A 17,662-nucleotide genomic window follows, 5' to 3' on the forward strand; every position below is an offset into this window, starting at 1 on the left:
CAGTAGCTGCTGATAGCTTTGCTCTTTCTAGCTAGCTTGTTTGCGTCTGTGTTTCACTTCACTGGTTCACTTCTGTCACCAACAGATAAATGGATTCTGTGCAAGTAAAACTTTTTATCTTGACACTATGGGAGAGAGCCATATGCAGTGTGAAAAGCACGAAGCAATTCATACTAGGCTTGATTGTAATAAAGGAGGATCTCCTAACCATCCCGTATCTACATCCTCCAACTGAGCAATATTGCACCGTAAAAAAAGATTTGCTCACTCAACTTGACTCAACCTAGTTTTCTTGTTGCCTCAGTTAAGTTGCATCGACTTTAACCGTCAAGTTCAAAATGCTTCATCAAATTCTAACTTTCTTTTACGTTGATTCAACTTGCTATTTTATGTCATTAAGTTGATTGAATTCACTATTTTACGTTTTTATTGAGCTGATTTAACGTTGATTCATCTCACAATTTTACATTGATTCAACTTCATTCTATGCAGTTTTGTAGCTTTAAATGAAAAGCTAAGTATAATCTAAAGAATAACTGACAATTTTACATTGATTAAACCTGCAAATTTACATTTTTATTAAGTTTATTAAAACTTACAATTTTATTTTTTTTGTTGATTTAGCTGATTCAACTCACAATTTTGTGTTGATTCAACTCAATTTATTACCACTTGGTTTTAATTTTTTTTCAGTCTTCAGTTTGAAGACTGAAACTGATGCCCATATTGAGGAGCAGTTCTCAATATTTGAGAACTGCTCCTCAAATATTGCTACGCAGACTGTCTACACTGAAGAAGATTCACAAAGATTCACTCACCTCTGCATGCTGAATGCTTGAAGTGGCTTCTAAAGTAAGAAAGCCAACACATTTAAAAAAAAATAAATCAGCTAATATTTTAAGTTTTCAGTACACCAATATATAGGAAATAGTATATCAGCAGAAACTGGTGATTTGCATCATTTTCTTTCTTAATTTTTATTTAATAAACTTTTATAAATGTAGAGGCAACACTTTATTTTAAAACTGTTCAACAAAACAAACTGTCCTGATGGAGTTTATTGCAACAGCTTTCAACACATATTAAAAAAAGATTGTTTACAACAATCTAAAACCAATGAAGCTATGTGACCAAAGGGCAAGTCGGATGAAAACCCCCCCAAAAAAGTCATTTGTTGGTCCATCTCTCGGATCTCAAAAAGACAGAGATGTTCTTTTTTATGTCTTCACACATGAAGACAGTGTCTGCATCAGTGTGCATGCTGCTGTCCTGTCAGGAGGAGGTAGTTGTGATGGAGGGTGCGCAGCTCCGTCAGTCTGCCCAGCAGGCGGCCGAAACGCTGCGGCCCTCTGCGACCTGTTGCTCCGGTCTGGGCCCCACACTCCCTGGACAGCAGGTCCAGGATCAGCTCCTGCATTTTCTCCACACCACTGACGGCCTGCAGGGACGCTCGATCTGCATACGATGCACAAAAAAACAACCAAAAAGAAATCATATGTTCAAAGCATTCATGACCTTTTTCACAGTTTGTCAAAAATACAAAACTCAGGCTGGTTAGTGACAGACTAATGCAAAGTGCCTCATAACTGTGAAAAGATTTTTTTTTTTTTTTTTTTTTCACAAGTTAAAATCTAAAAAATGTGGTTTCATTTACATGACTTCATGTTGATTTAAGCTGCCTATTTATGAGAACATCTGCATTTTTGGCTGCATGAACAAGGGCAACGAAACACAAAAAAAACACAAAAACAGCAACACATAAAAAAACAGATAAAAAAAAGAAGAAAAAAATCAACTAATGCTATTTTAAAAGCAACTGAGTGCCTGTCTGTTTTAAGCCTGGAAAACGTTGCGAGTCGCAGCCTGTTTGATGTATCGGGACAGTTTGCTTTGTAGTTAAGAAGAAGCTACAAATTCCCTACAGGAAGTTTTCTAATTAACCAACAGAGTCTACGTGTGATACACAGCTGCTCTAGAGTTGCTATAAAACAATCTTCTATCCATTATCAGAAAATAAAAAGAAGGGAACACTAATCAGAGAAGCAGCCAAAAGGTCTACGATAACTCTGGAGGAGCTGCAGAGGTCCACAGCTCAAGAGCAAGAATCTGTAGAAAAGTCATTAAGGCATTAAAATGAAACAGACTGGGAAACAACTCTAAACATGCAGCCGGAGCTGCAGTGATTTGCATAAACTAAATGAGACCATTTGACACAATGAGAGGTCCATTCAGAGTCTTTGTGTTAACCAGAACAATTGCAGCTAAAGTTTTCCTAACTGGACATTTCTGACCTGAGCAGAGCAGAGCCGTGGCGGTAAGCAGAGTGTACTCAGCTTCTGTCACACGCAGCACTGCCATGCTGTGCAGGAAGTTCAGCACCGAGCCGAGGAGATCCTCACTGCATCCTGTCCAAACAGAAAGTAGGTCCTATTATTGAACCTATCGTGTGGAGATTAAAGAGTTTGCCGTGAGCTGACCTGAGCTGACCGGCATCCTGAGGTCCAGGTTTTCCTTCAGGTCCAGGTTTCTGTGCCAGCCATAACCGGAAGCACTGAAAAGCTGTGAGACTGATCACAAGAGTTACAGGTAGGTATTCTGAATCTGTGTGTTTCATGTTTCTGAGCGCGTCTTCTTCTTTTCCAGTCTTGTGTGTGTGTGTGTGTGTGGGGGGGTTTTTTTTTTCTCTTTACCTGGAGTGGGGCTCGCTGGGTTGGTGGAGAACTGCTGGGCAGAGAGCAGGAACATGACCTCCAGCGAAGACACAGACAGAAGACTCATCTGGTCTGAGAAATCCAGGAGGTCAAATCCTGGGTCGGAGGTCAGAACTGGGTTTATTTTACATGCAAGCTCACAGTTTCACGGGCCACAAATGGCCGCACTCTGGACGCCCCTGTTGCAAGATTTTCGTCTCTGATTATGTTACGACAATAAAACATAAATTTATTTGAAAGCCCTGTGAAGTTCTTGACCAGGGCTCCAATGAAAGTAAATAAATAGCATTTCAACATGGAGAGGATGATCTCTTCAACTAATTTATGCATGACATAATTTATTAAGAAACGAAAGAAATTCAGTATTTGTTGTAAACTAAGTGTATAATAACGAGGGATCAAAGTGAATTAAGAAAACTTTTTTTTCTCTTGCCCTTCCTGTGATTTTGACCTTGCATTCATTTTTTTTGTCTTATTGTCCTTTTAACATCCTTCCCCATTATACTCCTCATATATTTTGTGCCTGTTCAATGTATGTGTATTAGTTGGTTTAATTTTCAGTGTGCTATTAAAAACAGAAGAAGAAGAAGAAGTTTTGTTCACGGCAAAAACACAAAATCTCACCAAGGATTTTTGATCTTGTCGTTTCCAATTCAAATATTTTAGTTTGCTTGAAACAAGACAAAACTAATTAAGCGTTAACTTTTGAGAAAGATACAGGAGCTTGTTTTAAGTCAGTAATTCCTTAGTATTGATGGAAAAAGTGCTAGATCCCCTGGCAGACTGTTTCACATTATTAATGAATTACTGACTTAACACAAGCTCCTATATCTTTCTGAAAAGTTACTTCTAAGTTAGTTTTGTCTTGTTTCAAGCGAACTAAAATATTTACACTGGAAATTAGATCAAAAATACTTGTCAAGATTTTGCGTTTTTGCCGTGTTTCACGACATTTAGTTTCAAATTCAAAATGCGCTAAAATAAGTAGATACGTTGATTTATCCTTCACAATGTCTCTGTGAAACTTCAAATCTTATCTTTCTTTTCCTTCCCTCCTTTTTATTTGAACACTGCAGATTCATAAATTTGCACCTCTAAACGAGTAAAAGCCTGAGTCCGACTCACCCGGCACCGTTCTGGCAAACTGCAGCAGTCTTTGCAGCTGTGGGGAGGGAACATCCAGCAGGCCGTCTCCTTCCAGAGCGCACTGCCACTCAAACACCTGCTGACATGACAAGGGCATGATCACGACGCCTGCTCGGGTGGACGTGACGTCTGCACATGTCCCCACCATGTAGCTGCTGCTGTCCTGATCTCTGAACTGTTGATGGGCCTCCACCATCCTGTCCACAATGTGCTTCTGTTCCCGGGTCAACGTGGCCGGCTGAGTCTGCATGGGGAGGACACAAATGACGGGGTTTAGAAACCCGGGCCTGTCCCCGGCGGCACAGAGCCTAGGGACCGGCCTCAGGATAAGGCCGCAGTACCTGCGCAGGTAACCGGCAGGTGGAGCTGACTCTCCGGCCGTCTGCGCTCTCCTCCTCCTCTTGGCTCCTGGTTCTACCTCCTTTCCTCAGTCGCTTGGATTGGCACTGAACTTCCGTCAGAAGGCCTTGAAGGAAAAACGACGACAATATAAACACGTAGTCCAAACACGGAGACGTTTAGATCATTTGTGTTACTGTGCGCTGAGGCTGTCAAGAAAGCTATCAATGCACTGAACCTTCAGAGCCACGTAAAGACAGTTACAAAGTCGGCCTTTTATTACCTGAAGAACATTTCCAGGTTTAAGGGATTAATGTCCAAGCAAGATACAGAGAAACTGTATCTTGCTGTAACATGTGTTTATCTATAGTTGCATTGATTACTGCAACAGTGTCTTGCCTAAAAAATTAATCAGAACGCTTCAGGGTGATCCAGAACACTTCTGACTAAAACCAGGAAGATAGGAAGTCCTTCCACTGGCTTCCTGCAGCTCAGAGAATAGACTTTAAAATGCTATTATTAGTTTATCAATTACTGAATGGTTAGCACCAAAATAAAGATCTGCTGCTGTTGTATCAACCTTCCAGACCTCTCAGGTCATCTGGTTCTGGTTCTGCTATGTATCCTCAGAACCAGAACCAAACATGGAGAAGCAGCTTTCAGCCTCTATTCACCACAAATCTAGAACAAACTTCCAGAAAACTGTAAAGTAGCTGAAACATTGAGTGCCTTTAAATCACGGCTAAAAATGGTCTTGCCCTTTGAACTGTCGGGTTGCTGAAATGTGCTTTACAAATAAACCTGACTACAGGATCAGTATCAGTAGTTTATGTCGCTCCATCATGTCGAGCTGTTGAATTAGTTTCCTCACACTCTGCCAGCATTCCCACAGCGCGGCACTTCCTCAGCCGGCAGTCTTGGCACTTCCTCCTCATGTACATGTCCATCTCACAGCCGCCGCCACTCTTACAGTGATACACGGCCTTTTTGGTCACACTGCGCCTGAAGAAACCTGCAGATAAAGTAAAAACCCAGACCAGCTTTAGCTTTGAAAGCATGGACAGATTTAAAGCCAGCGCTCAGAGTGAGTACCTTTGCACCCTTCGCAGGTGAGAGCGTTGTAGTGGTACCCCGACGCTTTATCCCCACACACCACGCATAACTCATCCTGACCTTTACCCTTTCCTCCCGACCCCATCCGAGACCTGCGCACAAGAGGCAGCCCTGTGTGTGCCAGCCCCTGATTCAGCCCCAAAGACATGGGCTCCGGGCCCTGATCGCAGGGGCCCTCCAGGCTGTGAGAGCTGTACTGGTACGGAGGATGGCAGAGCTGAGAGGATGACGCCAGAGATGAAGGTGAGGAGGTGGAAGAAGGAGGGGAGCTGTAGAAAGGGAAAGGCAGGTTGGCAGGAAAATACTGCTGTTGGCTGTAAGGGAGCAGCTGGAGGTCCGGGTCCTGCAGAGGACAGCCCACAGGGTCGGCCAGGATGTCTGGAGGGAGAGAGGATGGTTAGGAAATTCTGGAGACAAGAATTTCAATTTACTCAATAGAGAAAATGATAATAATATTTTTTTAAAAACCACAAGTTTGATTAAAACATAAAGACGCTCTGATGCTCTCTCACATCACAGTTCATAAAGAAAAGCAAGATATTTAATCACAATAAGAGTGTAACCAGTTATCAAGGTGTCAGATCCCAGAAAATGTGTTTAACATGTCAGAGTCTGGCTACAGAAGCTGTAAGAACAAGTAGATAAAAATAAATTAAATATTTGACAAAAATCACATGGAAAAAATAATTACTACACGGCATTGAAGAAAACACAACATCAAAAATATACAAAACAGAAAAAACACAACAATTAAAACTAAAAACACAAAAGAAGAAAAAAATTGGCATTGGTGTTTTTGTTTAGAAATGATTTGTTAATCAAACTATGTATGCATTAATATGGGATTAGAAATGAACACATTGAATACATGCAGAAATATGCTTAAATGTGTCATTAACTTGATGTTGGAAAATGAGATTAAAGGGGCAGTGTTATGTGTTTTCTAGGCACATAATGTCGTTTTTATAGTCGAGTAACTGTGTTATAAAAATGCTGCTTACATCAAATATGACTTAAAAGAAATTTGACTCTGTAATTGAACACCTTAAAATTGGGCTTCTGTCTCTTTAAAACAAACAAAAAAAACCTCCTACTCTTTCTGAAACTCCGCCTTCAGGAAGTCATCACAACATGGCTCCTCCATTAACCCTTTAGTAAAGTTTTTACCAGCACTGCACTGAGAAGTATGTGGTATAATTAGGTCAGTTGATGTGCAGATCCAGTCTCGGTGTCTGCTAATTTCTGCTGGCTAGTCTGAAGGAGCTGAACGGGGGAGTCGTGGGAGAGGCTGCTCTTTGAGGCGGAAGCTCAGAGGAGGAGCTTCATCCTCTAGGGCGGGGCTTGGTCCACCCAGTCGCTTCGCACAGCTAAATGGTTGCCGTGGAGATTAAAGGATTTCTCAAACATGCATGAAAGAATCAAAGCAACACTCCAGGTGTGTTTTCGATGAGGGAATACCGTTATAACACGATGTTATAACAGAATAGTGTTGATTTCAGATAAGTCTGTCTTCATGCTTCCTTTGTCCTACAATGATATCATCTAAACTCTCCAGAGGGGTGAACAGCATAACAATCGAGTGAACCAGATGCCACAAGCATGACCGAAATCGGACTGAACGTTTCAAGATGACACGGGTCGAAAGCCAAGAACGTCATAGCGCTGCGGCTCTACGCGACCCCGAGTGACTTCACCGTATTGATTGCTCTAGTGGGACTCAATAAAAAGCCCAGAGTGAGACCTCGTGAACTCGTTCAGACTGCCTAAACAGGATGCAGCTGAGATCTCTGCGTGCCATGTAGGATTGTTCAGGGGCTTCGAGATGTTCTCTGATGAGAGAACATGTGGGGCCACTGGCAGCGCTTGAAAGTACATCTGGACAAATGAGGTCGCTGTGGGAGCAGTTAGTCGTTACACGCTGATTAAACAGAGAGCCCACCCAGCGGCCACACTGTCAGGAGGCTCTGCTGAGGATGGAGACTCAGACGTAAACAAGCGACAGGATCCATGAGACGATCGGAGGCTATTTAAGCTGCCAGAATGTGCAGAAATGTGTCAGGTGTAACAAGTAGGACAGCCTGTGATAGCCTGGATGCTTTTCTAATATGAACATTAAATATTTACTGAAGGAAGTCTTGTGAAGACACCTGGGGTCTTGTAAAGACTTCTTTACAAGATAGTAAAATAAGTCTACACAAGCAGAAAGGCCACAAAGAACACAGTTACTTTCTGAAGAATGTTTCAGGACAGATTAGTGTAAAACTAAATTGTTTTACTAAGTTGTTTGCCTGGGCTGCACAGTGGCACAGTTGGTAGAGCTGTTGCCTTGCAGCAAGGAGGTTCTGGGTTTGATACCCAGCCTGGGGTCTTCCTATATGGAGTTTGCATGTTCTCCCTGTGCATGGTGGGTTCTCTCTGGGTACTCCGGTTTCCTCAACAGTCCAAAAACATGACCGTCAGGTTAATTGGTTTCTCTAAATTGTCCCTAGGTGTGAGTGCATGGTTGTTTGTCCTGTCTGTCTCTGTGTTGTGACAGACTGGCAACCTGTCCAGGGTGACCCCGCCTCTCATCCGGAACGTTAGCTGGAGATAGGCACCAGCAGCCCTTCTGACCCCACCAGTGACAAGGGTGTATAGAGGATGGATGGAAGTTGTTTGCCTTTCAAGGCTAAGCTAACTATGGTTTAGCCTTTCAGGAACAGCAGACCAGCTAAGTCATGTTTTGGCATCATTCCCATCATTCCACCTTAACAGAGGGTGTTTGAGGAAAATGTGAGACCATCTTTATGAAAAGAAAAATACAGTTGAAGCAGTAATTTATTCATAGGCCCTTCCAAGATGCTAGCTTTAGTTACATGAATTTTAAAGTTTTGGTCAAAATTTCTTCAAGCTTTCTGCAAGTCTTTTGTATTTTGTAGCATTCCTTTAATTTCTTTAGCTTCAAAGTTAGTTAGTTAGTTAGTTAGTTAGTTAGTTAGTTAGTTAGTTAGTTAGTTAGTTAGTTAGTTGTTTGGTTGGTTAGAAAAATTAGCTCCCAAGTTAATTTGAAATCTCTGTTGATGTGTTGGACCTTCTGTGTGGCGCTTTGTTGTGATAATGAGGTTAATTTGACTGAACAATTAGCTTAGCTTAAAAGGAATGATAGGGCAAGTATTTATCATCCTACCATTAAAAACGAAAACATGTTGAATATTAAACTATTCCGTACCACAGCATGTTAGGACCATCTTAGATTGGAATAAAGGAGCAGTAAAAAACAACAACCCTATTATGCTTCATACTTCCAGGCTCTGAATTGTTTGATTTGATCAGATGAGATTGAGCTTTTGGCAACAAACACCAGTCTAGTGTGAAACAGAGACTTTCTTCCTTCCTAATTAAAAACACTGAGATCAACAGCTGGAGTTTTCCAAACGGCTCAATGAGACGATGCTGCTTCAATAAAAGGAGACTTCGTTTACCAGGGGTGTGTATAAATGCAGCTGAATCATAGACAGTGTTAACGTCTATGAGCCGTTAACACTGATTTATTTGACATACTGAAATGTTAATGATTCAAATACCCATCTTTGCAAAAGTCTGCTGTGTCTCAGATTTTAAGAGACCGGTCAGATCAGCCCTCCTTCACCCTCGTTATGCTCTGTCGTTATCATCCTCTCCTTCCCTTTGCGTCCAGATGTTTCCTGTCTTCATCAGACGACGCTGGCGGCGGGTTGGGGGCGAGGAGGAGGTGTGGGGGGTCCTTGCTTGCTCAGTGTGACAGAGGCTGTGCTTCGTACTGTTTGTAAACCATCTGAACGCTGTCTAAACACTCCTCAGCCTCCCCTTCCATCCCACGCACGCCGAGGAGCTAAACAACCCCCCACGGCTCACCCCTCTCCGGCTCTTAATGATACTCATCAGTATTAATAGATCCCATGATGCAGTCCGGCTGAACCACCTCAACGCTGCAATTTTTTTTTTTTTCACTGTCTCATGTCTCTGGGTTCTCGAAGGCGATAAATAAAAGCTCAGCTCTCATTCGTCAGCTGTCACAGAGAGAGGATAGGAGGCTGTGCTGCATAAAGCAGGCAGTCACTTGTGATTTGTTCTGAAATAATACATTACTGACCCTTCCTGTTAACCTTTGACATTTTGGTAAGGCCTATTTATAAGCTTATGTTAAAGCTGGAGCTTACTTTGAAGAGACGTGGCACTATGGAAGAGAACAAGGCATGAAAATTGAACCCCCCCATTTAATTTTCTATGTTAACGGTTACTTATTTAGAAACTACCGTTAGAATCTGTTATATCTAACAATGTATGGATTTTGCCATCAGAGGGCGCTCAGCGCCATATGCAAAAGCGGTTGCATGTGGTGCTGAGCAATGGCGGATTAGTCCGCCATTGCTGAGAAAACAGCTTACAGCAGATATTAGGAGCAGCTACTATAACCGTTTCTGTTCACAGTTTATACTAAATAAATATGCTACATCAGAAGTGAACAGGTGTTCTGCCAGCCCATCATTTTCTGCTGTGCATCAGAGAAAGTATTACACAAAATCTACTTTTCTGAGCTTTACATCTCGCTATACCGTTATTCCCTCAACAAAAACTAAATAGAGTGTTGCTTTGATTCTTTCATGCATGTTTGAGAAATCCTTTTAATCTCCCATGGCAACCATCCAACTGTGCAAAACACCTGTGTGGACCTAGCCTTAGAGGGGTGGGTCCTCATCTGAGCTGCAGCTTCCAGGCTTCGGCCTCAGCGACTCCTCCGTTCACCTCCTCAAGACCAGCCAGCAGCAATTAGCAAACACCTGGAGGGACTGAGCTTCTGCTGAGCTCATTGTGGGACTTCTCAGTGCAACGCCAGTAAAACATTGTTAAAGAGTTAATACAGGAGGGTTTATTGTGATGTGACTTCCTGATGGTGGCGTTTCAGAAAGGGATGAGTTTCTAAAGAACAGAGGCCCAGTTTTAAGCCATCAAATTTCTTCTAAGTCATATTTGATATATAGCAACTGAAGGTAACGTAGTTAACTGATTGTGCTACAAAAGGTCACCCTATGCCTGGAAAATAGATAATAATGTCCTTTTACAGTGTTCAACCTCACTTCTCATAAGACTTTATAACTTGATTTTAGATCAAGTTGTGTCTTCACGAAGGTTGGCCCATAAACTCTGTTAGGTGGTTTAAGATGTTAAAACGGGATTGAAAGTCACTGAGATATTAATGCTGCTACTCTCTACTTTATTTCAGTTCATCAGTATATTTTATTTTAAAAATCACTCATTTTCAAAAGTCAGCAAAAGAAATTCTGTATTCAGTTAAGCACAATTTTGTCAACATGTTTCTTCACTGTAAAACGTTTGAAGGTGGTTTAACTTGAAAATGAAAGTCCACCTGCTGCCTTGAAAATGTAATTTAAGTCAATAAAAAATTTACTGGTTAGAATTCAGAAATTAAAGTTCATGAATTTAACAACAAGAGATAAGCTGTCTAAACATTGTTTTTTAAGTCCATTAATCTTGAAATGTGAGTTTTAACTTAATGCTGTGATTATTTATTTCATTAAAAAAAAAACTGCCCTCACCTAGTTAAAGAGCTCACATTTCTCTATTACTTTTACTTACAACATCAAGTTAAAATAATTAATTATTTTACTTTAGAATATTCGTTTCATATTGTTTTATCATTTATTGAGCATATTCTGTTTCCTATCAGGAACAGATTTCATGGTTGACTGAAAATAACAATAAATCTAAGTGATCTTTAATGCTTAAAAATGAAAACCAAAACCAGAAAGATATGAAGGATAACAGAAAACGATTCTCTATGCACCACAAATCTGGAACAAATCTCCAGAAAATGGCGAAGGAAGGAAGGAAGGAAGGAAGGAAGGAAGGAAGGAAGGAAGGAAGGAAGGAAGGAAGGAAGGAAGGAAGGAAGGAAGGAAGGAAGGAAGGAAGGAAGGAAGGAAGGAAGGAAGGAAAAAAGAAAGAAAGAAAGAGAGAAAGGAAGGAAGGAAGGAAGGAAGGAAAAAAAGAAAGAAAGAAAGAGAGAAAGAAAGAGAGAAAGGAAGAGAGGAAGGAAGAGAGAAAGGAAGAGAGAAAGGAAGAAATAAACAAACAAAGAAAGAAAGCAGAGGATAAAGCAGGCAGGTATTCTTGTTAGCCCTCCTCTGCGCCCCAGTTGAACAGTTTATTTGCTCGAGGGTCAAAAGAGGTCATCAGTCTGTTAGGCCTGCAGTTTAGTGTCGCCTTTGATTAATAATAACTGGAACTTTGCTCACATATTTGATGTATATTTGCTTTATGATTTTGATGATGACATTTGACAAAATACGATGTTTATTACTTATTTGATTAGTGACTATATGACGGTTTTATGATGTAAAACACTTTAATCTGCCTTGTTGCTGAAATGTGCAAAGATACAAATAAACTTGACTCATTCAAATAGATTCAAAGTTCACCAAAATGACTCAGACGATGAATAGCCTTAGTAAAATCAAGACAGGTGTAATTACTGTAACAATTCTTTAGCCTAATAGAATAACTACCTTAGTCAAACTGAGATCTCCGCCTAACTTACTCTCCTACCACTGCTGCATCATCCTGTCTTATCACCAATGTCCTCAGCCAATCAGAACTCTTGTTAGAGTCCAGATCACTATTTGCTTAAGTAATCTTTTTGACTTATGCAGACAAAGATACATGTAGTGTCAGCAGAGCCCTGTGTGAGAAACAGAACTCTGCTGACCACAGAAGCATCAGCTCTTCTCTTTGAGTCATTTGGTAAGCTAGTTCACATTTCTTCTACTCTGTAGACAGTAAATGTAATTTCAGTCAATTAAAGAGGAACTGTGTGTTTGAACTTTTAATCACATTTCTGCTACAAGGTCTGATGAAGTATACTGTACTGTAAGAGTTGGCCAATGATAACAAAATTTTACCAAGAATATTTTTTCATTTCTAGTCCAAACAATTTCTTTACACTTAAAATAATAGCAATGTTAACAAAGTGTTTTAAAGCTTTGTGTAGCTGACTAACATCACAAAAGCTCAAATAATACCTCAACTAGACCCACAAAAAAGAAGAACTATGGACCTGAAGAAGGACCAAAAATGAGGGGAGAGGGAGGAAGTTCATCTCTTCCACTGATCGTAAGGGGCAAAGATTGGCAGACAAGCCGGATTCTCTGGACCCTCTGGAAATTACTGTGCAAACAAACAATTTTTCATCAAATAAAGAACGTTATGGACAACCATGAGCATCCTCCTTATCAGGCTGTTATAAAACAACAGAGTATCTTCAGTCAGAGGCTTCTGCAGAGCTGCAGTAACACAGATTGCTGCAGGAGAACATCTGTGTCAACAGCCATGAGCATCTACAACACATTTTTAACAAAACGTGAATTACAATATTTAATTCCCCTTTGGGATAATAAAGTAATTTTTAAATTAATTGAATTATACAGGTAAATTAAAACCAAACAAACATGGTAAGTTGATTTCAAGACAATGAAGTCAGGAAGCAACGATGTAAGTTGCATTTTTAGGAACCAACAATACTTAAAAAAAAAAAAAAAACATGGCCTAAAAACAGGTCCAAGTTTTTTTTTTGTTTTTTTGAGTTTCTTCAGCCAAAATTTAGGTGATTAGGGTGATAAAAAGAAATACGAGCAGGGATAGCTGTGCTCTGCAGACCGTGGAGAAGATGGAGGTGGACTGTAGCGCTGATCCACAGCTCAGACGGAAACTTTAGACCATCCACATTGTGTTACATGGTGGTGGCTGCACAGTGATGAGAACTGCTGGGAAGGCAGATGGAGCTAAGAAAGGAAAATACTGGGAGGAAGATTGGAAAAGTTGTTTATTCTCCAGTAGGACACTGACTCTAAACTGACATCGAAGAACAAAAACCAAAGGTGTTTTCTCACTGTATGGACTTAGCAGACAGCAGGTGATAGCATTACCTGCAGGCATTCAGGACCAGAAGCACTCACAAGTCGCTGAAATCTTTAAATACTTGAAATCCCTTTAAAACCTCTGATAACTGCCAATTTTAATAGCACAGAGAGAAAATACACCACAATATGGAGGACAGTAACAGAAGTTGATTATGACGTTGGTTTGGTCACAGTTGTGTTTATATGGAAGAGCAGAACTGCCTAAGTCAATTCAATTTATGCCTAAGTCACTTTTATCTGTTATGCAATCAGTGTTGTGTCTTACTTTGTTTGTTTTTCTGTCGTAATATCAATTCAGAATTCCAAAACAGTTTTTTCTTGTTATTATGGTAATTATGTTAATTGTTATAATTAACACAAGTTAAAGGTAATTATGCCTTTAGCTTATGTTAATTAGTTAAAGTTAAAAGTTAAAATATGAATTAGGTAATTATGCAGGTAGGCAGACGAACTGGGAGTCACCTCTACAGAGCTACGTCCTGCAAAGTCCCATTAGCCAAAGAACAGCTTAAATACTGCCTTTATAAATTAGGTCAGACAAGTTAATAGGCAACAATATGAAGTGTTTTAACATTTTTGTGTAGCAGTTGAGCCATTTAGGTCCTATTTAGCCCTACCACAATAACACATTTTGCTGGACAATATATTGTTCCAGTGATTATTGCGATAAATCACAATATCGCTGTTTTGAAACAACATTATGATCAATATTGTTAATACTTCAGGTAAGATATTGACAAGGGCATAATAATACAAGTTTGCTGTCTCAAAGAGCAGTAAACTTTCATTTCGTAAAGAACACTTCACGCTGGAACACATTTCAAATCTCCAAATTAAAACAAAGACAACCAAAACCAACAAAGAAAACAGAGAAACTCCAAAAAAAAAAAACATGCTCAACTAAAACCGTAAATAAAATTGAACATTACAAAACTGCCCTTCAAAAAATATGAATCATTAGAAAGGCAACTATCTAGTTTATTTTAATTAATTTTGCGATTAATTGATTCATTGCTTCGCCACTGTATTGCGGTACAACAGCTGCGGTTTACAGAATAAATTGTCTATAGTAAAATAATGTAACATTTATTTTGCGTGTAATCTAGAGGTGCAAATACTGAAAAAATACCTAAATTGTGCTTTTTAACGTTAAGTTTTTGACACTATAAGATTCTTTGATAGACTTTCCATAGATGCACCTAAAAATATAAAAGATGGAAAAGCCAAAACTCCGTGTTCATGCTGTTAAGAATGAGCGTGGAGGGTAATGGAGGACTCACCGTAGTACTGGAGCGGCTCAGCGGAGCAGTAACCCTCCGAGGTGGAGAGATACCCCCCTGCTGAAAAGCTCATCTCAGACTCTGTCCACTCTCTCATCTGGACTCAGAAATCCTCTCTCCAGTCTGTGACCTTCAAGTCTATTTTCTCGCCCCAAGAAAACACAAAAGCAGTCTGAGAATTCACACAGAACGTGACGGATCTGGATGGTGAGGAGACATTCCTTAATCCCCACGATGTGTTCAGGTCTCCACGACTGATATATACTTAAAAAACACACGCACACAGAGAGGAAAAGTGCAGCTGAGGCTCCTCGTCAGTGGTGATGAAGTGCTGGAGGAGGGCCTGAGCGTCCCTCAGGGGTAGACAAAAGGGAAAGTGGGGACACCCAGGAAGGACGGGGCTGGAACCGCTGTCCAAACAGCTGGACCTGACTGCGACTTGATAAATCACATGAGACCTCCGAGATATTCAACACTCACTGCACGTCACAATGTGCGAATGCGAAGTTGTTTGTTTCCCAGAGCAGAAGAAAGTAAATATATCTTCTTTTTTTTTTTTTTTACGAGCCTAAATGCTGTTTTTTAGTGTTTTACAAACCAGATGAACAGAATCGTTAAAAGTTTGTCCATCCCCATCCCAGGCCCTGGGAGTTTGTTTACTCTTTCCTTTTGTTTACTGCTGATTTGTTTGCGCTGCAGTTAATATTAGACAGCAGTTAATACTGAAGGGTCTCCGGGACCTCCAACTTCCCGAGCAAGACGGTTCAGCCAAAGCAACAGGGTGTTGAGGCCTGTCCTGCTGGAGGAAGACAGAGGAGCGACCCCGACCCGGGGCATGTAGGCCCTTGAGCGCGGGGCCCCTAAGACGTGCAGCGTGTTTACGGTGGATTGATGGTGTCCTCCCGGCCTGCTATCATCCCCTCTCACTGACTCGATGTGGGAGCCGGCAGGAGGTGAGAGGGAGAGGCAATCATTCTTTCTGAAGCTGAAAGCTTTTCTCTGGTACCGCTGAGATCGGTCCCAGTGAGAAGGGAAGCAGGAATGTTTCTGTTTGGTACACGCCGTCTTTACTTAGAAGAGATTTCTCTTATAATCCTGAGCGAACTTGAAGTGTACTCATTAGTCTGACTTAAAGTATGCTAAAATTTAACGTACTTAGTATATTTGTTTTTCACCAGGCTAACTTTAATCCTATTACTGGGTTTGAAGTAACGTGTGAGATTATTTGTTACTGGAAAGAAAACGATTACTGACTGGATACGGAAACTCAGGGTTAGTCAGGGACCTTCAACTTTCACTTTTCAGAATCGTGACTTCAGGATCAATCTTGATGATGCCACGACTTCTGAGCTGAGGTTTGACAGAGGCCAAACCACCAAGAAATAGTTTGATTTCTGTTGATTGGTTCACAGGGGAGATGAGGAGTGGAAGAGTGTTTCTGTCTTAGAAAAAAAAAGGGTGATTGAACCACTGCGTGATGCGACTGGCAGTTTATCAAGGAGGGTAATTTTAGATAAAAGAACAATAGATCTGAATGTTATCAGCATAGAAATGATCAACTGTGTGGGAGCCAAACTCGAGGTTGGGGAGTTCAGAGGAACTTCATGGGCAAATCTGTTCCATTTTTCTGACATGGAAATTATTCCTACTTCCCATCACAAACACAATGAACCGAGTATCCTTTTGGTAGCAAGCTACTGAATTAACAACATCTGAAGTTAAAAACGACTCTGTATGGTTTCACCAAATGTAAAATTTGGTGCAGAAATGTCCAGCATTGAGCTGCAGAGCAGTCACAAAAACAGAAAAACTGTCAAAATGACTGTGTTTAGTAGGACTCGGTTGATCTGCAAACTCTTTCTTTATCACCTTAGAGTGGAGTGTAGCATGAAAACCGAATCTGGCATAAATACAGAGTAGAGGGGGGGGTTATTGTTGAACCATATTTCATTCCACGAATCTGCGACAAGTCCATCAGTGATGAAGCATCCGCCTAATAGTCTCCGACCTCTGACGGATATACGGAGGACAGAGAGCAGGCAAGTGGGGCCGAGAGAGGCTCTAAATGATGGAGACGACATCTGACAGTGCAGATGTCACCATGGATCTTCTGGAGGTGTCAGGCAGTTGGACACATTGCTGACTGCAGGCCTAAGTACAAGGACTCGTCCCATGGGAAAGGAGTGTCAAAGAGAGAAGAAGAAGAGGAGGAGGAGGAGGAGGGGGAAGGGGAAGGACAATTGGGACATTAGGAACATGATCGCATCAAGACTTCTAAAAAATGTGCTCCGAAAAACAGAGGATGTGAAAAGATAAGACGAACCCAACAGAATTTCTAAACAAACCCTTTGGAGCGTTCAAACCTTCAAACTCATTAGTCCCTCATAACTCAAGCTGTGAGAGATAAATCCAGCACTTCATAAATCCCGCCCTGGACACAGTATCTGTCTGTCTGCCTGTCTTTATCGGTGTGCTGGCCGGTAGCTGCGGCTCGATAATGACCTGTTCTGTTTACTGACGCACTCAAAGGAGCCAGCTCTCACTTTAAAGTGGCCCCTGGATTAAGAGAGCAAAGTCCACGGCCCACATCTGAACCAGGGCAGGAGAGGGAGGGCTTCAGGAAGAATGTCCACATCTCTTAAAGCTTTTGTATTCACATATTTTCCTCCCTTCCACAAATCTGTGACAAGTCCAGTGATGGACGTAAGAGTACCAGATACAGATACTCTTTATATATAAAGAGCACCAGTAATATATGCCACAACGTTCCCTAGCTTTTGACCAGTGCCGGTCCTAAGGGATAGGCAATCTAAATGGCTGATTAGCAACCCCAAGTCATCAGAGGACTCCTGTAAATGCCTGGATTTTAACTTTTGCACCCAATTCCTGTTTATAAAAAACACTGAAGTTGATGTTTGTGCTCTCACACCACCCTGGGGAAAGAACCATTTAAACGGACCATTAAAACCCTTACAGCGTTCCCAGTGATGTGTGTCGTGTGAACTTCTGATAGACACTGTATTAGCAAACTAAACTGGCAGAGGCAAAACAAAAGGAGATTATACTAAGAGTGTTTCTACTGTTTTTAAATGTTCATTAATATCTGGTATTATTTTGT

At 41.0% G+C, this 17,662-nt stretch overlaps 1 protein-coding gene across 2 annotated transcripts; it reads right to left on the reverse strand.

Annotated features, from left to right (window-relative positions):
• Positions 1-960: 960 nt before the first annotated feature.
• On the reverse strand, positions 961-15,722 carry nr1h5 (nuclear receptor subfamily 1, group H, member 5). 2 transcript variants are annotated; one of them, XM_008413015.2, is made up of 10 exons: positions 14,545-15,722; positions 5,289-5,687; positions 5,068-5,208; positions 4,199-4,323; positions 4,003-4,101; positions 3,837-3,933; positions 2,691-2,807; positions 2,478-2,567; positions 2,292-2,405; positions 961-1,455 (listed from the first exon to the last, which is right to left on the reverse strand). In XM_008413015.2, the coding sequence occupies exons 1-10, from the start codon at positions 14,639-14,641 to the stop codon at positions 1,250-1,252; spliced, it is 1,485 nt and encodes a 494-aa protein (XP_008411237.2). In that variant the 5' UTR covers positions 14,642-15,722; the 3' UTR covers positions 961-1,249. The 2 variants fall into 2 exon arrangements, with proteins under 2 accessions (XP_008411237.2, XP_008411235.2); XM_008413013.2 differs by having other exon boundaries at positions 3,837-4,101.
• Between the last annotated feature and the right edge of the window lie 1,940 nt (positions 15,723-17,662).

The sequence above is a fragment of the Poecilia reticulata genome, chromosome 7 (genome assembly GCF_904066995.2).
Source record: "Poecilia reticulata chromosome 7, P_reticulata-male-v2, whole genome shotgun sequence".
NCBI lineage: Eukaryota > Metazoa > Chordata > Actinopteri > Cyprinodontiformes > Poeciliidae > Poecilia > Poecilia reticulata.

What these genes read in the sequence shown, in the direction of transcription:
- nr1h5 (XM_008413013.2), bottom strand. Translation starts at nt 14,641, where the DNA reads ATGAGAGAGTGGACAGAGTCTGAGATGAGCTTTTCAGCAGGGGGGTAT. An exon ending in GTTTGCCAGAACGGTGCCGG is followed by an intron (nt 2,808 to 3,836) that starts GTGAGTCGGACT and finishes CCTCCGACCCAG; the next exon opens with GATTTGACCTCCTGGATTTC. An exon ending in CACGGCTCTGCTCTGCTCAG is followed by an intron (nt 1,456 to 2,291) that starts GTCAGAAATGTC and finishes CATCGTATGCAG; the next exon opens with ATCGAGCGTCCCTGCAGGCC.